The following is a 17,201-nucleotide window of genomic DNA, read 5'->3' as shown; positions in this document are numbered from 1 at the left end:
AAAAAATACCCCAGCACGTAAATTATCACCGGGGAGCCGTAATATTACACAACAGAAGCCTTATTTTTATCTGCGGTAAAACCGCCTAATTTTAAATGCATAGATTTTCCCAAATATGGATGTAAAAAAATCTAAATACATGTATATCTACTGGCTATCCAGCCCCGTCGGTGTGGTCACCCAAACAAGAATACGGTTACCAGGGTTATGTGTAACCCCGCTACAAAACTCCGACCGCGACAGAATCGTTAGATTGTATATTAGAGATAGTGATTATTATTGGGAAGTCATCACGTCTCTAAACTGTACTATGGACAAACTTATAAATGATATTGGTGTCTCACCACATTATCTCGATCAATCAATTATCAAGTTGATAGTCACCATTCACGAGGCTCAAGCAATGAGATCGAACAATATTTCAAGTTTGAGTTTACATTCAAGTTATGGCTCAAAAGTAAGGGCAAGACCAGTGAAACTGCCTGTTGGTGCTAGCTAGAACAGCGAGTGACGCGGGACCTGACATGCAATTGCCGCTCGCAACTCGGGTGGCGCTTGGCTATTATATGTGTTTAACAAACGTATCGTCGCAGAAGCAATGAACACCGTAACGAGTTTAAATGCGCTTTTGAATGGTGTAAAGATAGAATCTATCCTCAAGATGTACCGCATGACATGATGCAGCATCAATAATGAAGTGCAGCGTGAAAATTGTAAGCTAACAGCAGATATTGAGTGTGTGATGGGCATGTGCTGTGTCTGATGCATCTAGTTAAGAACCTCCATTTCACTGTCAATGCTATCACTATCGTAGCTCGTACTGCTGACGTCAGTTGGAATGTGTAACAATGTAACCAATAGGTCTCCATAGTTGGCTTCTGTGTCAGTGCGAATCCGCTCTTCAAGCGATCGCCCGTACAGCTTCTCGTATAGCTGCTCAACGCGCGGCTGCATCCCGTGATAACGAACTACAGCTGCACTAAGTGCCTTCTCATCTTTCCGAAGGCACTTCAGAGAACGATTGTAGTGGTCGGCGATCGCCGCGTACGGTTCAAGCGCTAGGCGGACTTCACAGAGAAAAGCGACAGCATTTTTAATAATTAGCAAGTGGCTTCACGGCAGTATTAGATGTCTCAAGTCAATTCAATTCCTACACTTCTGATTGAAAAACAAAACGCACCGTAAAACACAAGAGCCTCGGATGCGAGGCCACTAAACTCGCTGCATACAACCTCCTCCAGGGTTCTCACGAACTTTTTCTTATAAATGTCGTTAACTAACACGACGTGCTCGCGCGGGCTGGAGAATAAAATTCGGATGAATGTCGTTTCGTCTGTACCCCAGCGTCCTTCGCCGACATCGTACAGCTTGATAGCATCGGACTTAGCTCTTTCGTACGTGTGAATTGTGGGGTCATATGGCACCTGCAAGCGCTACAGTGTCGAAAACTGCATAATTACGGACGTCACAGTAGTTAAGAAATTCCATGCAATATTTACCTCAAGTGCCAACAAAATGATCTTGCGATAATCACCGCTTAGCTCCGAACGCATAAGCCAAGTTAAATCTTTGTTAAAGATGTAGTAGTATGTCGACTTCAGCATCGAAAGCTCTTCGTTCGTGCGTCCAAGCAAAATCTAACTAACATACTTTGTCAGTAAGTTAAATGCAGATGTTACTTTAGCGGAGACTATAATACCGGGTACAATTGTCGCTCCCTTGTGCCGCTGCCTGACGTTGCAACATTTAGTACGAACGCCTCCATTTCTGGTAACGGCATAGTGAGCAGAAGTACCAGGAAGCGGAAGTGACCTCTGGTGTCGCGGCGTAGCGTGTCCTTTAGTTCCTCGCGATACAAGTCCTTGTAGCGGTAAATGACGAGAGATCGGTCGCTAGTTGATAACGAGCTGAGCGTATTTACGAGTACATTTTCATCAACACCGAGAGCATCCGTTGCATCACGAATTCGCTCACATGCGTTATCAATCTCACGTGGATACACCAGCGGCACACCACGGAACACATCGTGCGCGTGTTGGGGAAATATATGCTGCATCGTTTACTATCGTTTGGCTACGCTGTAATCGCGCACTGTGTCAAGAGACCAGTTATCGAGTCATTCATGGGGAGTAATTATTTAAAAAACGTTCTTAAGAAATCAAGTACGCGAGTATTTATTGCTTTATTTAAAAACTCGATACCGTAAATTTTAGACACGAAGGATAAGAACATCACAATTCTCTCGTTTAAGCAAAGTTGCCTACTGGACGTGGAGCTTCCAGCAAATGTAGCAGTAGCTCCTGGTACTCACCGCTGGTTTCTCCTTTAATGCGGTCTTGCAAAGTCATTTTATACTTTTTCTCATAGACCGGCATGACGTAACCCAAATACGAATTGTAGCGCACGATGGCAGCGCTGAGAGCTGTTGAGTCAGTGCCAATGCCAGCCATGGTACCTTCAATGTGTTCGGCAAGAAAGGGCCATGCATTGAGACTGATTCGGACTGTAAGTAGAATATTATTGCATGAGTTAGTTATGAAGGGTTTTTTAAAGAACCAGGCATGCTTACCGAAAAAAGTGAGAGCGGCGCAATCGCTTCCGCTGAACTCGCTCTCAATGACATGGACCAAGTCGTGCTTGTATTTTGCTTGGTAGGCTGCGTCAATGTTACGGAGATGTTCGGGTGGACTCGAAAGCAACACTTTCAAAAAACCGTTCTCATCGGTGCCCCACTTGCCCTCGCCGGCTTTATAGATGAGCTCAGCGTCTTCAGCTGCCTTCTCTTTCGTATGGAAAGAAGCCTTATATTCCACCATTGGCTCCTAATAATGTATGTGCAGGTAAGCTAACAGATAAAGGTTCTAATAAGAAAAGAGGTTGGCTTACTTGAAGCGCTTTCATAATGACAGCCAAGAAGTCGCCGCTGATCTCGTCGCTGATAGCGACAGAAAGATCAGTGTCGTACATATCGTAAAAGGCCTTTTTCAGAAGACCAATCTCTTCGTTGCTGCGACCCATGAGGACTGAGTAGAGAAGATGGTCTGAGGTGCCAGCTCCTTTCATAGCGTGAAATACAATGTAAGCTTCGGCTTGAGGTAAAGAGAAGGTGATGAGCTGCAATAGGTAGCCAAAATTGCCCGATGTTTCGCCTTTGATGAGCTCGCGCAGTGTCTGGCCATGCAAGTCCTTGTACCGCAAGGAGACAAGCGCACGGTCGTTAGGTGACAGCGGTCCAATAAGCTTTACAAGCGCCTGGTCGTCTGTCCCGATGCCATCGCAGGCCTCGTGGATTTTCTCTACAATCGCATCGATGGAGGCCGAAAAATGAGTCTTATCCTTTTTATAGGCATCAAAGGCCGACGGAGGGTAGAGTCTCAACATTTTGAGGGAAGATCGGAGGGGAGGGTGTAAGAAGGTGTGTGGTTGTGCTGCCAGACGGCAAATTGAAAGATGATCTAGAATTGATCAAGTGCTAGTGTCGAGCAAAAGAATCCAGTGAACAGTAGGTGATGTAATTATTTCTTTATATGATGCCCACTGTAAGTCCTAGATATTATTGTCCAAGATACTTCTGCTAATATTCTAATGAAAAAAGTATCTTGGACAATTACTCTCCCAAATCAATGACGTCATAGTTCAGTCTTTAACGAGACGTGATTGGATAATATTAATATACTAATATATTCACTGACAGACTCAACACGTCTGCATGGCGGAGAAGAAGCTACCCATCGATATTCAGTCCAAGCAGCTCGTAGGTAGGGTCCTACCAGGCTATTGCTCGACAATGCAGTGAGAAATTCACTGATTTTCATTGCAGAGGCGTTAGTAGATCGCCGTATTGTCCCGCACGATTGGCCCAAGCAATACAAGCAAATCCGCGACGCTATTGCAAGCTTGTACCAAGATCTGCCGCTGGCCACTGAAGCTCTTTCCGATTTTCGCGCCAGGAAAACAAACCACGAAAAGATTAACTATTTTGATTGCAAGCTGATTCTTCAATATCTCGAACAGTCGGATGAAGGTGCAGCTAAGAACATTTTTGGTCAGGTGCGAGAGACTTCAACAACAGCAGTGTACGCCAAAAAAATTATTATTCCACAATGATTTTTTTCGTAGTACACATCACCCATTATAAAACGGTGGAGCGCTCTGATCCGGCAGTATGAGAAAAATAACATCTTTGCGGCCGAGACGGCACGCATCCTCACCCAGAACACTGTGTTTGAGATGTATGTTTATATCGCGGCAGTGGTATTGCTCACAGTGGCAAACCAGTGCATGAAGGCTGATACAAAGTGTTGTGCTGAGTGATGTAGTCCGTTTTACAAGAAATTCATCCAACAGAATGAAAAAGAAGTTGTAGACAATAATCGCAAGATCGTGGTAAGCTGACGGTCTATTTAATGGCTTATAACTTGTATGATATAATTAATGCACTCTCTAACGTAGGATTTGACGAAAAGTATTGTGGAGTACAAACGTAAACATCAAGCTTATTGCGCTAACATGGGCATCGAGGTACTTGACAATGTCTTTCTGAAGGATATTATACTTACTTGGACATGTATTGCAACAAGAATAGGGAGTAAACATTCGTGAGGAATTACGTCGTTTGCCTCTGGAGCTACCGTCCCTTTTTCATGGTGTGGCGACGGCTATCTGCTGCGAAGAAATTTGTGATGCAATTGAATATCACCAAGCTCTTCAGGTTTATCTTCACGATAGTGAGGTTTCTGCTTCAGCAACAGAGTCAGACAAATCCGCCATAATTGTTACGAAAAAGGACAAGAAGACTAGAAAGAAAGGCAAGAAGCAGATTGAGTTGGCTGGAGAACCCGAAATAAAGGCCGAAGAACCGTATGAGCTTATTGCTGCCTCGCATAATTTTTTTTTTACGATGGAGAAATTGCGCAATGCGAGCGATGAGCTGGTAGAATCTGCACCCACGCTTGATTTCGAGGCGGAGGCTGCAGATATTATTTGGGATATCTCAATTGACGACACCGGCACGGCTGATGCTGACGAGATCGATTGGGGTATTAGATCGGTCGCGTCTGTTACGGCTAGTTCTACACTCGACGATGTTCCTGCCGAAATTGATTGGGAGATCACAAGCTCTGATGTGCTGGAGCCTATTGGCGAAGGCGGCCCTTTCAAAACTGTCGAGATAATGGACTCTGCTGAAAATGCATTTGCTACGACGGAAAAGCTCACTCGCGTACAACTTTTAGCAAACACTGAATTTCGTACGTGCGCACTCAATGATCTTTTAGAGATCCATGCATTCCTCTGCCAGCGGCTGTCTGAATTATCTGGGAGTAGTTCTGTTGCTTTTGCCAATCAGTTTCAGGGATCCTCGAGTAAGAAACGCATGTCGTTGCTTTAAGTAAATCTGACTTAATGTTCTTTATGAATTTCGAACAGCACTATTGGAACAGCAGAGCACGGATAAAATTGAGGAGCTGCTAGCTGCTACAAATCGGTCGATATCGTTGCTAACAAGCAAGCGCCTTCGGCAATTGGTGCTTATAAAGTCCTCGGAGCGATATTTAGACAGGCATGTGGCCAATATAGAGGTTCTCACCAAGCACATGGACAAGTGCCGCCGTGAAATCTCTAATTTGGAGGACAAGAATGTTAGTCTCATTGATGCTAACAGAAGCACTCAGTCTCAGATTAATGCTCTTATAGCCGCAACAAAGCAGCTCAAGAAAAATGTAAGCGGTGAAGTAGTAAATATGCTGCGATGTCGACTGTGGACTCTAACGTATATGTCGGGTTTGTGTAGCTGGAAGGTGCACTACCACCACTCTTTAAAGGACACAGAGTCAACATTGTTGGCGAGGTGAACACCTTATAATCACTCGTTTATTGCTGCTGGAACATAAATTCCATAACCATCTAAAGCAATGGAAAAACTTTGCAATTCCTTATACTACGTAGTCGATGCTGTTGCTTACCTAGGTGTAAATTTACAAGTATTGCATTCACGCTATCACAAGAGCAATCCAGATCGTAACTGCAGTTGCCCCCGTTGCCAGCCCAGAAATATAAGTGGATAGAGAGCCCGATACATTGTCGCCGATTTTATCAGAACCAGCTAATGTGCTCTCGCTACTGTCGTCATTCCCTACAGAGCCATCTAAAAACATGTCTCTTCCGGAGCCCGAGTAGCTCATGGCCAGATTGTCGGGCAGAAGAATCATAAATGGCGTTGGTGCTTCTGCTTTATTAGTCAAGCTTGTAGACGATCCCGAAGCAAGAGGCTCCATGGTTGACGAGTTGACACTTTGTGTACGTCGTAACCCATTAGTAGCCGCATTGTTTGAGATCTCCGCATGAGCATGAGCTTCCGACTGAAAGCCAATGACGCAGACCGGGTCTAGCGATACGATAGCGAAAAGTGTAACAATGAACTGGAACGACTTCATAGCGATGGTGTTTGAGCACTGTCGTTTTCGAGAGAAAATTACTAGATGCGGTTTAAATGGAAGAGCAAAATGATTTTGATACATTTCGATAGAGCTCTTCTTTCTGTCATCATCGTCGTCGTCAACCCTCAATCAAGTAATATTGCAATCACACATCATGAGTTGAAATTGGTTGTTTGGTAGCTCCAATGTAATCGTATGTCTCTCCGAGGAGCCTATCTACTGTTCATAAAGAAGGAGCGATTCCCCTACGTTAGAATTGCGATTTGTCCGTCAAGGTACACAAAAATGTAAAAAATTCGAGGTCATCGAACATTGAAATTGGCTTATCTCGTAAGTCTTGGTTGAATTCTACTTTTCTTAGCTTGGAGAACCCAAACAAATGCTAATACGGGGGTGGGTGGCCACTATGGTGCTGTAAGGTTGGTGCAGCAGCGTAAATGGATGGATAGCCTAGCTGCTCGGGTTGACCATTGTGTTTCTGGTATGGCTGCGCAGATTGTTGCGGCACAGGATATTGCTGTTGCCCATAACCCGTGTACTGTTGTTGAGAATGAGTCGACGTTTGCTGACCATGAGGAGTAAATTGCTGGTGACTTTGACCCAAATTTTGCTGCAAGTGAACGGCCGACCCGCCATGCTGCTGATACTGACTTGTAGGGTAATATGGTTGTTGATACGGTTCGCTAAGAGGGTGCTGCTGTCCAGGTACCGCATACTGCTGATACGGCTGACCTACAGGTTGAAGACCACTTACTGGATACTGATGGTATGATTGGCCTGGAAGGTGAAGTTCTGGCACACTATAGTGCCGATAATATTGACTTTGACCTCCAGAGGTCGGGTATTGCTGATAAGTTTGATCTGGGGGCAGCTGTAAATGCTGTTGATAATGAGGTGAAAATTGCTGGTACGGCATGATTTGAGGTTGTTGCCCAGGCAACGGATGCTGCTGATACTGTTGGACAGGAAATTGTTGCCCTGGAAGTGAATTTGGCTGCAGAAGCGAAGAATGGCCGGATGCTGGAAAATTGGGTGTCTGTTTGTGATCTGCGCTTTGACCAGAGTAGCTGTTATTACTGGAAGAGACCGCCTGATGCGAATTTGACGTCAGCAATAAATTTTCACCAACGTGAGTAGATGATGTTTGAAGTAGTATCGATCCATTTGGTGCTTGACCAGAAACGGCTTGGGAAGGTAGACCATGAGTATACTGCCCTGTCGGCACAGGGTAAGCAGGAGCGCTTGCTGGAAAATTGGGTGTCTGTTTGTGATCTGCGCTTTGACCAGAGTAGTCGTTTTTACTGGAATTGACCACATGATGCGAATTCGATGTCTGCGATGAATTTTCACCAAAGTGAGTAGATGAAGTTCGTGATGGTATGGATCGGTTTGATGCTTGAGCAGAATCAGCTTGAGAAGGAAGACCATGAGCATGCTGCCCTGCTGGCACAGGGTAAGCTGGAGCACCTGACTCATGTCTAGCACTTGCGTACGGCTGCAGAAGCGAAGAATGACCGGATGCTGGAATATTAGGTATCTGTTTGCGGTCTGCGCTTCGACCAGAGTAGCTGCTATTACTGGAAGAGACCACCTGTTGCGAATTTGATGTCTGCGATAAATTTTCACTAACGTGAGTAGATGAAGTTTGGGATAGTATCAATCCATTTGGTGCTTGAGCAGATGCGGCTTGGGAAGGTAGACCATGAGTGTGCTGCCCTGTCGGCACAGGATAAGCTGGAGAACTTGCTGGAAAAATGGGTGTCTGTTTGTGATCTGCGCTTTGACCAGAGTAGCCGTCTTTACTGGAATAGACCACATGATGCGAATTCGATGTCTGCGGTAAATTTCCACCAAGGTCTGTAGAAGAAGTTATAGGTCCATTTGGTGCTTGAGCAGAAGCGGTTTGGAAAGAAAGACTATGAGAATGCTGCCCTGTCGGCACAGGGTAAGCTGGAGCACTTGACTCATGTCTAGCACTCAATGTAGGCGCAGTTGACCGCTGAGACAATTGATTCTGTCTCGCTCCTGTGTAGGCCACACTTTCTTCAATATAGAGATCAACCCCACTCGAATCCGTCATTTTACTCCCAAGCGGGTCGCGAGGTGCATCAAATACTTTTAGCAGCAACTTTCTGTAATCTCCGCTTGTTTTCCTGCTGATTCGATCACGAAGCTCTTCAGAATATCTTCTCTTGAATGCAGCCTTTACATAGGGTAGCACTGACTGAAATCGCACAAGCGTCGTGCTCAACCCCATTTCATCCGTTTCAAAGCCATTCATTGTCTTCTCAAATAATTCCGCGATCGTGGGATACGGGTCGAGAGTAAAACAGATAAAATATTTGAGACTCTTTTTTGCATCGCCGCTAAATTCCTTTTCAACAGCTTTGACGATGTTGTTTTTATATTTGGCAACATAAACGGCGTCTATCAACTTGAGAAACTCGGGTGGAGCTTTGACTAAAATATCGATAAAAGCTTCTTCGTCGGTCCCCAGTCTTCCTTGACCTGCTTTGTAGAGTTCAACAGCTTCCTTCTCAGCCTTGGCAGCGTTATGAATAGCCAGGTTGTACGGCACGCGAGAGGACTGCAACACGGCCATGATCACCTCGCGGTAGTCTCCGCTGAGCTCCGAATCAAGCACAACAGCCAGGTCCTTACCCATAAGATTAAAATAAGAGCGCTTTAAGATATTCATCTCCTCATTCGTTCTGCCCGCCAAAATCTGAATGATAAGACTCTCAGTTGTTCCCATACCTTGCGCGGCGTCACGCAAAATCTGCGCTTCTGTTTCAGGCAGAGGCGTGGAGATCATGCAAAGCAAGCGACCAAAACCACCCGATATTTCGCTTTTATAAAGAGCGTTCAGCGGTTGCTGATGTAACTCTTTGTAGCGCAGCAAAATCAGATTGCGCGTTTCTAGGGACATGGAGCCCAGTACTTCGATCAGGGTTTGCTCGTCTGTGCCGATACCCTTGCACGCGTCTAGAATTTGCTGAATAGCTTCATCAATCTCACGTGAATATTGTATACTCATACCTTGGTAAGCATCGTACGTTGACGCGGGATACAGCTCAAACATCATACGGACAGCTAAGAAGTTTTAATGACTTTACATAATTGCATATTTCCTTGTTGCAATAATATTTCACAGCAACTAAATTTTTTTTAAATAAAGGTAGAAATGGAAAGAAAGAACTGAAACTCAAAAAATAAAGAAGAAAAGCCTAGCTCGTCCATTGTAATGAAAAAACTCTCAATTCAAATAATCATTTTTTTGCTTTGCTGAAGAAATGTCACGACGTATCAACAAGAGACCCACCACACCGGATCGAGGAGTGCGTCATTGGATTAGTTTGGTTCCTGAAACCAAATACTCGCCTCACGACCCTAGCAAGAAAGCGATGTGACGTCATAAACACTTCTGACGTGCGAAACATATGGAAATTTATCATACAAGTAATCTTCTAAATAAAAGGCAGGTACTGTCATTTTGTGGACATAACCCTTACACATTTTTTTACGATTGTATTCATCGTCAAGTATAACTGTATGACTTTCATCAGCTTTTCATCTGCAACCGCAAGAGTCACGCCGACGCAAACCAATTAAATACGTCGTGATCTCGGTCTCAAATCATCTATAGTCGATGACACGCCAATGTAAGCTGGAATTTCCCTCACACCAAGCGCACAACATATTACAGTTGACCCAAGGATAACTGCAAGAAATATGTATGAGCTAACCGAGGTGATTAGTTTACCGAGTTTCCTGCGAATTTGTTTTTTGAAGAGCTGATCTGCGTTGCAAAATTACATTTACAATTAATATACCACCAGCACGTTCAACAAATGCGCAGAGGCTCGAGGTCTGCAATCAAAAGGCCAAAATAAGTGGATGAGTCGAAAGTGAGCTTGCGACATGGGCTACTCATAAGTTGACGTTGGAATCACTCAATCTGCTTCTAGCAGCATCCTTAAAAAAGTCGCGAACCCGAAGCCCTTACGGATGTTAAGCTTTCGGCCAAACGGCCTTGCGATGCACATCACCCCCAGCTAGATGAACATGTCTGCTTCAATGCCAGACAAGGCATGTAGCAATCATTGAAGATCTCATCAAAACCAACGCAAACGCCTTTGCTGACCGACTTGGCTTGCGCGAGGATGCAAGCAAATATCCCAATTGGTGGCTGCAACGCTTTCAAGAGAGGAACAGGCTGTGTTGCATCAGAATCCATGGTGAGAGTGGTGAAGCAGATCAGGCAATCAATCGATGCTACCCTTCTTGCACTTTTAGCAGTCATTGCCCGGTATGAGCTGAAGGATGTGTTCATCATGGATGAAAATGGTATGAATGTTAGCAGCGTACTTTACTTTAATTGATGTCTTCGTAGCATTTTTTCACTCCATGGTTCCAGAAACAATCGATGTATACGCGGGCTGCTAGCCGCACGTCAGAAAACATAGGCAGTCAAATAAAGAGAAATAGCAAAACTTACTTTAAATGTCATAATAGAATTTAATTTGACCTTGACATAGGACGGGCAAAATTGTGGCTAAGTTATACTTTCGGCTTCGCTAATGATAGGACCGCACGAAGCCATCCGATTTTTGTTTATATTTATCCGGATTCTGAATTCTCAAGCTTTGTGCGCAAAGCAAACGTGGTGGCATCCGTAGTCAACTGACTTAACGACCGAGTCGTAAACGAATTGTATCCTTTGCTTCTGTCGTGAATTTTTCTAGCACTTGTTCACGGAATAAATTGACGGCCTATACAAACTTTTGTACATCTTGGATCCCGACGGGTTCAATGATCCGGTGACCAAAAGGCCGCAAGCGGTAATCGCACCGTGGATGTGCTTGCAAGCATTGCGAGATGTGTTGGTAAGGCAGACCTTGGGACATCTCGATCCGGCGCTAGTGGAGGAACAGGTGATTCGCACATTGGAGCTGCTGATGTTGATCGACAAGATGTTTTGTGATAAGCGACTGAAAAAATCACTTTTCTGGATTATAGAAGCTGGGATGGCCATGTACTCGATCTTGCTCAAAGTGGAGCCACAGTAAATCGTGCGCGAGAATGGGCACTAATGTTCAGGAACTCGGTAAAAAGGCGCCCAACAGAGACGGTTCAAAGCAAAAGATGTCGTGGATGTTTGCAGCGCCTAATCAGATATATCGAGTGCGTTCAAGGATCTTAGGACGGTAAAACCTGGTGGGCTATGAGAGAGCACCTGTCGTACAATTGATGTTTGTCCACATTACGGAGTTAGTACTATCGGAGAGTCTTCGACCGCTTTCGCACCAAGAGGTCACACATTCACCCTCTGAATATGGACCCAATATCTGCGACTTTTAACGGGTACGGTCGATAATAGTCGAAGATTGTTACTTATTTTTTTGTAGCATCTGAAATCTTTGACAGGGTAAAATATATTCTATGCAACACAAAGATCCAAGTTTTGATCGTGTTCCGCCCACAGCGCGGGTGAAACGTCATTCGTCCTGGATAGACCGTAGGCTAAAAAGATTCGAGGTAGTCAAAGTGAATCTTTTATGAATCTTTAAATCATATTCAAAAGCGGAAGCCCTTTTGGAGCAGGTACAAAGCGGCGACAGCTGCTATGCAGAAAATCGGATTTTTAGAAACAGCTGGTTGCAATATTGCTACTTTTCCTGACCAAATTCAGAATGAAGAAGCGTCAGTGAGCTGCAGCCCCAAGATGAGATGATTTCTAACCACTTAATGACGTGCACTCTAAAGGTCAACCATTAATGGTATATATAATCATGCAGATGTGGGCGGAGCTCTTCTGCTACTAGTTTTCTGTCGAGACAAATACAAGCGCTTGTGCGTCACAGTGACTTAGTTCCTAGGATTTCAGGCCAGACCCTGCGGGACCAGACAACTCGGAAGAGAACCGGGCATTGAAGTATGATTAATTTGTTTTCGTCACGTTTTGTTGATACTGCTGAGTCAACCTGGTCTGTATGACACAACTTAATGGCTCAAGAGACATCTTTTTGCTACAAAGCAGATCCACTGATTTGCAGCGAAATGATTTCTCTCTTGTGAAAGGAGTGACCAGTTTGGCCTTAGAGGTAACGCGGTCACCCAACCTGGTGTGATCACATAATTGTTTGGGTTTCACAAGATGGTGTGACCACACAATGGTGTGGCTGCACTTAAATAAGAAATTAGTACGTGGCTGGATCAGCCAATATTGAACATTAAATTAGGTTTTACTATATAGATATAGATTTAGATACAGACGGCTTTGCCGAAGAGAAATCCCATTAACACAGTTTACATTTTAAACGGAAGATCTATCTAGCCTTGTATTATGGTTGTAGTTGCTCTTGGAGTAAGCGGATTGCGATCGCTACACTCGTACTGGATCTAAGTATAGAAGGTCGCCGACCTTAACTAGTCTTCCTCTAAGCGAAAGAGCAACGGCAGCCCCGCTGCATTGGGAAACATGAGTCTCGCCTGACCATTTCTCGCAAAAGGTCTCATTGAGCTTGAGTCATACTAAAAGATGCGCTTTAGAACTTAGTCTGAATAGTTCGAATGCTACATGTTTATGTATTAATATGTCAAGCAATATGATGATATATAGACCGCATTATGAACTATCAGCCCACCTGTTCAACATGCTTTCCCTTCACGAATTCCAAACGTCCTTAATCTTTACCAGGACTTTCGTACTTTTGAGCTATGCTCATATGCGTTTTAGCACAAATCGGGAGTATCCCAGATCGGCCCTGCTATACAATTGTTAACCACCCTGAGCTTACGCTTTGTTGCCTTTGTAAGCCATCGCGCAAGTGTCAACGCTAAATGGCCACCCACTCTGGTTAGCGTTAAACTCTACCACTTGCTCCTTACGATCCCTGCTACTACGATCATCTTACATATCAAAATCTCGATAGCTTGCTTCCGTGGCTCAACGATCAACTGCGAAAGACGACGAGGGCGAAGATATTCGCGATCTAATCATCGGAGGCTTCTATGATGAGAATAATCATGACGACCTTCCAAGTCTCGACATGGTACCTTTATCCTCATAAAAAAATACGGTCAACATGTACAGTTCGAAAGAAGCGATCCATACGTCTTGTTTTAATTCTGCACAAATTGCCCCGTGATTCCTTCCTACAACGCTAATTACAGCGAAAAACCCGCTGCAGAGCTCATGGCATGTCCAGCTCGTTTCTTATGAGCTGGATCCACCTAAGTATGTCAAGATTATTACCCGTCTTACAGCGCACAAATCAGACCAGCTTCTGCAAATACCTTCATATCGTGATATTTTTTGATATATGAAGTTGCTCCGCACCGTTACACGCCAGTATATACGGGTGTTCCGCCCAAAATGAAGAGCGACACGAGCAAATGAAAGTTTCTTCACTAGCGCTTTCGAAGCCTGAAAATCGCATAAACTGCTTAAAGCTACCCGTGCCTCGAGCAGCAACGGTAGGGGAATACCTACAATCTTTGAACTGTAACATGAATACAAGGCACTGATATAGTGCCTAAGACTATCGCACTCAACTAAGGCTTTAGTGGTGAATATATGTCTTTAGTGATACAGGCATGAGTTTGGAATTTTGTTGATGCCTGGCTGCAAAGTTGAAAGCACGATGTGAGCTTGGAGGTGAGTACTTGTCACTTCAGGTTTGTTGTAAACAGCACTACTTGAATCTGCTGGTAAAGTCATCGCTCAAATACCAAACTTGTAACGAAGCTGCGATTCATTCACTAATGAGAAGTGCGTCGAGCTGCATTTCTCTTTCTTTTCTGCCGAGAAGGGAATACCGAGGGTGCGCCAAGTCGTTAACGTCAATGGCTCTGGGCAATCTTACCGACGCTGGACCTCAAGCTAGAGAGGTTTCAAGGTGAGAGTATCCCTCTCTACTTGTTCATCAAACGAGGACGAAACGGTGAAATAGCATTTATTATGGCCAATTAGGCCTTAAATTTCTCTAAACTGATAAGGCATCCAATGCTGATCTAACATAATTTGGGAAGATACAACTATGAACGATAAAAAGTTATTGTTAGCCTCACACAGAACTATACTGTTCACACAACATATGTAATTGGACTAGCCCCATTACAACCTGTATTCACGTAAATCAGCGGCTCTCTGGAAGTGATCGACACGCGGTGAAGCGTGTTAAATGATATAAGTTCTCCTCAGTAAGTGTGTGTATACAGACGAGCAATTTCCATTATACTTTGTTAGCCCTTGTGAACCTGACAATCCACTACTCAAACTCAGATAACAGTTGGCGAACCCTTGCTCATCGAGTACTGACAGCGGATACGACTCTTATATGGCTATCGCCAGTGAGCTCTTCGGTCACAGCAACACGTTGATCCTCTTAAAAAAAGGGTCTGATTTGCGGCCAGGATTAAGATGAGTTTCATTTTATATGCGCTCTAAATTGTTCGGGACACGACGTACCCCAAGCAATTCAGATATCATATCGCTGTCATGGGGAAAAAAGACTCAGTAACACTTTTGAAACCGCAACAGCAGATGGTTACAGTCATAATCTTTGTTTGAAAAAACGTCACGCATCAAAGCTGCAGCGGGGCTGCTGTAGCTTTGCGCTTAGAGGAAGCTTAATTTAGGTCACCGACCTTACGTTCGTCACAAGAACCAGTACGAGTGTAGCGGATCGCAACTTGCTACCTCCGAGAAGAGTTAGAACCTCAACCCCAGGCTAATAAACTTTTCTGTCTCCAATGTAAAATGTATTTATTTGTTTTATCTGCGGCAAAGCCGCCTAATTTTAAATGTATTGATTTTCCTACATATATATAGTAAAATCTAAATACATGCATAACTACTGGCTACCCAGCCACGTAACGTACTCTTATTTGGCGCAGTCACACCATGCCATTTCGTGTGATACACACCCCTGTTACCAGGGTACGTGTAATCCCGTTACACTCTCCCCCATTGAGATTGAGAACATTTACAGTTTCCATCGATTATTGCTTAAACGAGGCTTGCGTGTCCGCTAGACTCTGCAACTTGGTTCGTTGGAACAAAATGACTTCTGTGCTCAAAAAGCTGTGTGTCAACTACACTGAAGTCACCAAGGCTCGCTGGTTCTGACAGCGCACACGGACAGAGCCCAACTTCGCCTCCCGCACGCGGTGCAATGTCGGACAGTGCGTCCGCGGCATTGAGGGATGTAAATCCTAGGCTCGATGAGCACGAGCGTCGCGCTCCGCGCTCACTATCAGTGATAAGTGACATCGTTGAGGATGTGTAGGTGGTTGACTATGAGTCTGACACTCCATTCCCCGGGTGGGATGACGAGGAAGACGAACCGCGCCAGCGGCGTGAGACTTGCCCTGTTCGCGCCTTGTGGGCTCCATGTCCGTTTCCTGACCTCTCATCACCTGAGGGACGTGGTGTCATCACGAATGAGGCGGCAGCTGAAAGCTGCCCGTAAAGCGGCTCTGATGCGCGCCCATCCACGGCCAGTCATTGACCCTCGTGTGGAATATGGCTTCCGCCCGGCGGACCCGCTGTGGAAGCGAAGGACGTGGTAGCTCGATCGTTACGCCTCCACATCATCGGGCCCCCGGCCATTACGGAAGATGAGCTTGACAAACGGAAAGCTCTTCGAGCTCGCTTCGTGGTTCCACTAGAATTTCCGCTGGAAGTTTATCGCACTCGTCTACATGCTCAACGAGGTGGCTTTCTTGCACCCGCAATGCGGACGATACCTGTAGTGCTCGCCCCTGGCGAAAGCGCTACAGATGACGAAGTGATCTTTGAACGATGGGTGCAACGGCACCGGAAACTACATAACTTACAGTTGAGCCGCAATTTGCCAAATCCAAGGCACGCCGTCGACTTCCTTCCGATTGTCGCCCTGCGACGTATGGGTTAACCCCTAACGCTCCCGCGAGCTCTGTGTCTACGACCGCAAGATCTCAAGGCCACTGCTTGAGCTCAGCTCGCGACCCTTCTACTTCCCTGGCTATTGCCGGAAAGCGCAGGGCGTCATGATCTTTCTGATCAAAAGCGTCCACGGCGTATGGGCAATCTTGACGAAGTGGCGTCTCAAAATTCCACGATTTATCGGAGTCGGGATATCCCCGCCTTTTCACTAGACATTGGGTTTGACCCTGGTGACGACGTCATCTCACTAGACGTTCCACGTGATAGTGGACGTCACCGTTCTCATCAGAAGAGTCGGTGGCGGGCGGTGACAACCGGGTCGACCGCCGTCCGGTGACTCGTGATGCTCTTCGAGCCCTTGAGGACAAGATCCTTCGTGATCGGAGCTTCGCTGAGTGTCATGCTGAAGTAGCATATCGCTGTGCGGACGCTCTTGACAATTTAAAGCCCGTCGTGCGCCGGCTGCCTCAGCTTGAGGACTACCGCGCTTTGTCGAAGCGACTCCCAGCCGTGGAGCAGGCGAATGCGTCGCTGCATGCGACGGTGGTGCGCTTGACACCATTAGAAATGGAGGTTGGGCTCTGACCTAAAAGCTTTCTACTTTGCATCTTCCTTTTTCATCTGCATTTTCTTTCTGCAGGTCTTGGCTTTCAGCAATCGCATCGCGAATGTGTCATAGGACACTCAGTCTGGTAGACAAGAAGTCATCGATTTCCTTACGGATGGTGAAGGGGCTGACATCAGCAAGCCGTTCGTCTATTCCTCCACCAAGCCCTGAACCATGGGATGGCGGCGTCATGAGGACGCGAGGGCGAACCAGCCCGTTCGCGTAT

The 17,201-nt window shown here is 45.4% G+C and overlaps 5 protein-coding genes across 5 annotated transcripts; 1 reads left to right on the top strand and 4 right to left on the bottom strand.

Annotated features, from left to right (window-relative positions):
• Positions 1-768: 768 nt before the first annotated feature.
• On the bottom strand, positions 769-2,056 carry PHALS_06608 (annexin family; the record flags this gene model as incomplete). The annotated part of the gene is made up of 4 exons (XM_024719927.1): positions 769-1,067; positions 1,181-1,433; positions 1,500-1,637; positions 1,700-2,056. 4 exons carry the CDS (start codon positions 2,054-2,056, stop codon positions 769-771), a joined length of 1,047 nt encoding a protein of 348 aa, XP_024585177.1.
• Positions 2,057-2,246: 190 nt separating this feature from the next.
• On the bottom strand, positions 2,247-3,381 carry PHALS_06607 (annexin family; the record flags this gene model as incomplete). The annotated part of the gene is made up of 3 exons (XM_024719926.1): positions 2,247-2,503; positions 2,570-2,822; positions 2,887-3,381. The coding sequence occupies 3 exons, from the start codon at positions 3,379-3,381 to the stop codon at positions 2,247-2,249; spliced, it is 1,005 nt and encodes a 334-aa protein (XP_024585176.1).
• Positions 3,382-3,527: 146 nt separating this feature from the next.
• Positions 3,528-5,863, top strand: PHALS_06606 (CDK5 activator-binding protein; the record flags this gene model as incomplete). Its single annotated transcript, XM_024719925.1, has 10 exons — positions 3,528-3,539; positions 3,596-3,634; positions 3,695-3,758; positions 3,821-4,050; positions 4,120-4,232; positions 4,320-4,386; positions 4,453-4,521; positions 4,586-5,363; positions 5,428-5,720; positions 5,792-5,863. 10 exons carry the CDS (start codon positions 3,528-3,530, stop codon positions 5,861-5,863), a joined length of 1,737 nt encoding a protein of 578 aa, XP_024585175.1.
• Positions 5,864-5,990: 127 nt separating this feature from the next.
• Positions 5,991-6,434, bottom strand: PHALS_06605 (RxLR-like protein; the record flags this gene model as incomplete). The annotated part of the gene is made up of 1 exon (XM_024719924.1): positions 5,991-6,434. One exon carries the CDS (start codon positions 6,432-6,434, stop codon positions 5,991-5,993), a length of 444 nt encoding a protein of 147 aa, XP_024585174.1.
• A 385-nt stretch (positions 6,435-6,819) lies between these two features.
• PHALS_06604 (annexin family) lies at positions 6,820-9,522 on the bottom strand (the record flags this gene model as incomplete). The annotated part of the gene is made up of 2 exons (XM_024719922.1): positions 6,820-9,422; positions 9,477-9,522. 2 exons carry the CDS (start codon positions 9,520-9,522, stop codon positions 6,820-6,822), a joined length of 2,649 nt encoding a protein of 882 aa, XP_024585173.1.
• Positions 9,523-17,201: the final 7,679 nt, after the last annotated feature.

Source organism: Plasmopara halstedii (genome assembly GCF_900000015.1).
Source record: "Plasmopara halstedii genome assembly, contig: Scaffold_3060, whole genome shotgun sequence".
Taxonomy (NCBI): domain Eukaryota; phylum Oomycota; class Peronosporomycetes; order Peronosporales; family Peronosporaceae; genus Plasmopara; species Plasmopara halstedii.
The sequence above is the reverse complement of the archived record's forward strand: the minus strand, read 5'-3'. Positions and strand labels throughout refer to the sequence as shown.